Below are 4,884 nucleotides of genomic sequence, written 5' to 3' on the forward strand. Positions count from 1 at the left end.
TAATCCTCTCTCATTGACTTCTTGACAATGACTGATTTACTCCACAAACTCTGATGATACCTTACGCACTCCCCTCAGCCCTTTCTAGCTCAGTCTCTTGTTGCCCTTTACCCTTTCACCATCCACTGCCCCGCTGTTATCCGTAACCTGTTACTCGTCCACCTCCCTTTTGCCACCTGATGCCCTCGCTTCCTTACTGCCCTGCAGCGCTTTATAGCCCTTGTGGCTTAGCGCTTTTTTATAATAATAATAAACAGCACCTGCAAACTAGATTCTTGTTTGATTCAAGGAAGAGGAGGCAAAATTTAATTTTGATCAAGCGCTGCTCACTAGCATCCAGGAACTGCCCTTGAGGGGCAGAGAAAAAAAAAGGCCTTTGTCCCAGCTCTCAAGAATGAGGCACACGAGCAATTTTGTCGATGACCCAAGCAGTACAGGTGAACCTAACTAGCATAGCTTTTCTGGGAAGGATTTAAGTTACATTTGTAAAAATACAAATAAAAACACATCATGTTCTTTATTTCCACGACTAAATGAACATTTTAAAACAATCTTCATGAGTCATTAATGAAGTTGTCACAAGCTTTAAACTATAAATACCCATAAAAAAATTGCTTATACACAATTCCAAGGTTTCCATGAGCTAGTTAACATTTTACAGAAGTGTCACATGGTCACTATTCACATAGTGAATAGTGACAACTTGTGAAACACTGATGATGCCAATAACACTTGAGAAAAACACTTTACATATAGTGCCCAAACACAAGAAAATAGGACCACCATCAGTCATAACAGAAATGTCTAGTTAACCCATGGTCATGAACCTGATAATTACAGCATACAAGTAATTAAATAGTTACAAAGCCATTTACTATTTACATAAATCACAAAAAAGAGGAATGTTTTATATGGGATTACATGTACTGACACTACATGTTGAGTAACTTGGCTAGCAGTCCTGAAGCAGCACACTTCATCAACTTAAAACACGATCAACTTAAGCCATTGCATGAAATTTTCTGTACCTTCAAAAAAAAAAAAAAAAAATGGAACTTATCAAACTATACAATATCTGGAGGTTTACTTAAGTTAGTGGTAGTTATTATTCACCCACATATGCAAATAATTTTATTACTACTTTCACTGAATTTTGCACAATAGCCAGCAATTTTAACGTCATTCCTCGATGCAGGAAAAAACTATATGCTTAGTTGTCAAACTTGCGGTTAGGGTTTGAACCAAAGAGTATTGCTCGGATTTCTGGAAGCAACTGTTGTGACAACATTTCAAGACGTGCCTCAAGGGTGTTGGAGATCTTAATACGATTGCCACGGGTCACCAGCTCAATACCTCCACAGCTGTTGAAATAAAATTAAATATGAAGATGGAATGATATAATACCTTAATAACACTGATTTAATATCAAGGGCAGGATAGACTTGTCAGCATTAAAGCTGTGTAATTATTTAAATTACCCAATTACAACTTTAAGCCCATGTAATTTTCAATTAAATTAAAATATGGTATGTAAATATGTAAAACTATTTTTACAAAGACAAAAACGTTAGTAGTAGTAGTAGTTTTATTTGGCATCACCCAGCACTGGTGGTTGTTGGGGTTTATAGGGCCACTGATGCAAAATAATTACCCAGCATTGTTTGCTAATGACAAATGTGAAAAAAAAAAAATAATCAGGACTTACATTTCAGCAGGGAGCCAATTTGCAGTGTCAATTTCCAATTTAGCATCTCTTCCAGAGTGGTATTTGTATGAATCAAGAGCTCTTACAATGGCCTGCTCAACGAGGGCCTGGTCAACTCGTCGACACCGCACCATCAGATGGGGCTCCAACAACTGAAATTTATTATTAGAAGATCAACATTTATTCTACACCGAATAATTATCAATTACAATAGTTATTGTACTATACTTCTATATTAAAAGAAAACTCCTGTACCGCATTTTATTGACATTCTTTATACTGTATTAACAAGGCGTTACTTTTATCTATCGTTTCACACCAATTCTATCCACCCATCAAGTTAGATCAAAATAACTACATATTTTTTTATGTAAATTCACATTATACAGGTTCCCACTACTTGTTAAAAATTTATAAAAATAAATACTTTATTTTTATCCATGCAGACAGCTGCATTCTCTTTATTCTTATGTTGTATTATCACTGATAAAAAAATTACTAAAGAAAATACATATACAGAGATTTAACATTACAAATATTTTACATTAATGCTAAGCATCCTAACAACTCACTGAAAAAGAATCTTAAATACATTAAGGTAACAAATTCATTTTGTTATGCAGCAGTTATCACCAATCACATGACTGATCGAAGACTGAGCTGCAATTAGCAGCCTTAGCTATTCAAGCCAAATAACCCTTATGGGTTTAGTGTTTCAATTATAAATACATAACTATTTAAAAAAAAAAGTTTTTATACAAAAAAATATTAAGAATGAAGATGAGAATTACAATAATTGTTACAATCATGGGGTAGCGCTAAACCCGTAGGATTATACAGCGCATGGGGGGGGAAGTGATGGAAGGTATTCAGGCTCAATTCAGGGAACCGGAGCACAGATCCAATTCCCTAGATCAAGAGCCCCTCACCAGCGCCAAGGAACCTCCCCTGAGGGGTTGAAGATGAGAAACATATAGGAGTGAGGAAGAGGGTGTATATGGGAACACACGGTAGCGAGAAAGCTGACTGCGTGTGTACACTTCATTATCATTGAAAAGGGGGGGGGGGATATCTGTGAAGTGTAGGAACAAGACAAAAGTATTCTTAAGGCAATGAGAAAGCACTTCAAGTGGAGTATTTAGTACAGTATAGCGACATACCTGACACAATCCCTGACAGAGGAGGTCCTCCAACAGTTTGCTATATGCTGCTTTATCCTGAGAAATGATATTCAGCTTCTGTTGTGCTTCATGAAGGACATTTTTAATATGAGATTCCTGGGCTTTCAGCACTTCTAACCTTGACTTGTTCAATAAGTTGCTGGCACCACTGATGGGGTAAAACATTGTTAATATGAACATCACGAATTAGAGCTAATTATAATTTCTTTCAACACACCAATGTATACAACATCAGGCAATAAAATAGTAATATGTCAAATATAAATCCATCATGAATTATTTTATTTTTTCAAACAATGAACTGTACCTCAAGCTTACATCTTTTTCTGAAGCTCAACCTGCTTCTCCTTACGCTCATAAAACTCAATTATCTTCAGACGATTCTGCTGCACCAGCCGACCCTTTTCAATAGTAAATTCTTCTTCTGCCCGGGCATCAATTTCTTCAGCTTTCTCATTGGCCTCTTGTTCAATGAAGGCCATCATATGATGGATCTGGTGGAAAATTATTTCTTGTCACAATAGCTGTACAGACACAGTAATGGGAAAAGTGAAGATGTTGGAGAGCGAAATAGTTACTTACCTTCTAATAGCCAGGAAAGAAAGTATCTCACAAAAAGTGTATCTTATATTGAGAGAATGTCAAGTGTTAGTATTGCATTTCATGCTGTTGTACATGTGTTCAGTTACCTGTTGTAATGCCAGTGTGAAGACTAATGCATAAACCGTTTCGGTGCAAACACAAGAAAATACGCTCCTCCCTCACGGCTCAAGTTCAGTATATAGTGGACCCCCGGTTTACGATATTTCATTCCAGAAGTATATTCAGGTGCCAGTACTGAACGAATTTGTTCCCATAATAAATATTGTGAATTAGATTAGTCCATTTCAGACCCCCAAACATACACGTACAAACACACTTACATAAATACACTTACATAATTGGTCGCACTGGGAGCTGATCATAAAGCGGGGGTCCACTGTATATAGTAGAGTTATTGGCAGGTGCTTATACTAGTTTAATTTTTGGAGTTGCAGAGTATTAGTATTGGTTACCAAGAATATTACTGGTTTAGGTGTATTTATATAAATATGTATTAAGTATATAAAGTTTTAAATATAAAAAAAATACTCTGAAAAAGGGTCAAGAAAAAGGCTGACACTTTTCTACAGGAGAATTAAATATTCATGGAAAGTTGAAGGAGAAAGTTTCTTTACACTTGGTCACATAGAAGTAATAAATACTCTTGAAATAAATTAATTGCAATGATTATCAACATATTAATTAGGTTAGCCTAAGTAAATTATTATAATCAGAAGCAAGCGCTAAACCCTAGCCGAAATAAAATACAAGCTCCTGTATGTAGTTAAATTTTTCACAAATATGATTGAAATTTGAACAGCACGTACTAAGGTGGCATTACCATTTACTAATAAATTTCGGATACTTTTTCCAATTGCATTTACGAGAATTTACACTATAAAGGAACTTTATATGAGAGCTCTGGTTTCCCTTCCTCGGACACTGTTATACCTCATCACTCCTATAATATTCCACATTCCTGGAAACCTTATGGTGCTGGCGACGCCATAACTCACCTGTTTTTGGACATCGGCATCGCTGAGCGCCATGGTAGCAGTTTTTTGTGAGGAGAGCAGCAGAGAGTGAGAGGCAGAGTGTCAGGTGTCAACGACGGTCGATCCGGCAGACAACAATCATATGATGACAACACCAGAAAACCTTTCAGTCACATAAATTAAAAAATAAATAAAAAATGTATTGTCTTTACATGCATATTTAAAAATAATTTATTAAAGGTATTATAATCCTAAATTTACAATATTTTGTAAAGTTTTTAAATATATTTAGTTATTATAATGCGAGTAATATAGTCTCTCGCATCACGAGACTTTCCTCTTAGTACTTGATTCCTTCATAAGGTTTACAATATTATTTATTAACTAACTCAAACAGCATCAGATTCCTCTCTGTTTAATT

The 4,884-nt window shown here is 35.6% G+C and overlaps 1 protein-coding gene across 1 annotated transcript; it reads right to left on the minus strand.

Moving 5' to 3' along the window:
* Window positions 1-502: 502 nt before the first annotated feature.
* LOC128698522 (V-type proton ATPase subunit Vha26) lies at window positions 503-4,620 on the minus strand. The gene is made up of 5 exons (XM_053790780.2): window positions 4,485-4,620; window positions 3,205-3,380; window positions 2,866-3,034; window positions 1,706-1,857; window positions 503-1,361 (listed from the first exon to the last, which is right to left on the minus strand). The coding sequence occupies exons 1-5, from the start codon at window positions 4,515-4,517 to the stop codon at window positions 1,211-1,213; spliced, it is 681 nt and encodes a 226-aa protein (XP_053646755.1). The 5' UTR covers window positions 4,518-4,620; the 3' UTR covers window positions 503-1,210.
* Window positions 4,621-4,884: the final 264 nt, after the last annotated feature.

Source organism: Cherax quadricarinatus, chromosome 88 (assembly GCF_038502225.1).
Source record: "Cherax quadricarinatus isolate ZL_2023a chromosome 88, ASM3850222v1, whole genome shotgun sequence".
Taxonomy (NCBI): Eukaryota; Metazoa; Arthropoda; class Malacostraca; order Decapoda; family Parastacidae; genus Cherax; species Cherax quadricarinatus.

Bases quoted from the DNA above. Each gene is read 5' to 3' on its own strand.
- LOC128698522 (XM_053790780.2), bottom strand. From the start codon at position 4,517: ATGGCGCTCAGCGATGCCGATGTCCAAAAACAG. The intron at 3,381-4,484 runs GTGAGTTATGGC...ATTTTCCACCAG, and splicing joins ATGCCGATGTCCAAAAACAG to ATCCATCATATGATGGCCTT. The intron at 3,035-3,204 runs GTAAGCTTGAGG...TTACCCCATCAG, and splicing joins GTTGAGCTTCAGAAAAAGAT to TGGTGCCAGCAACTTATTGA.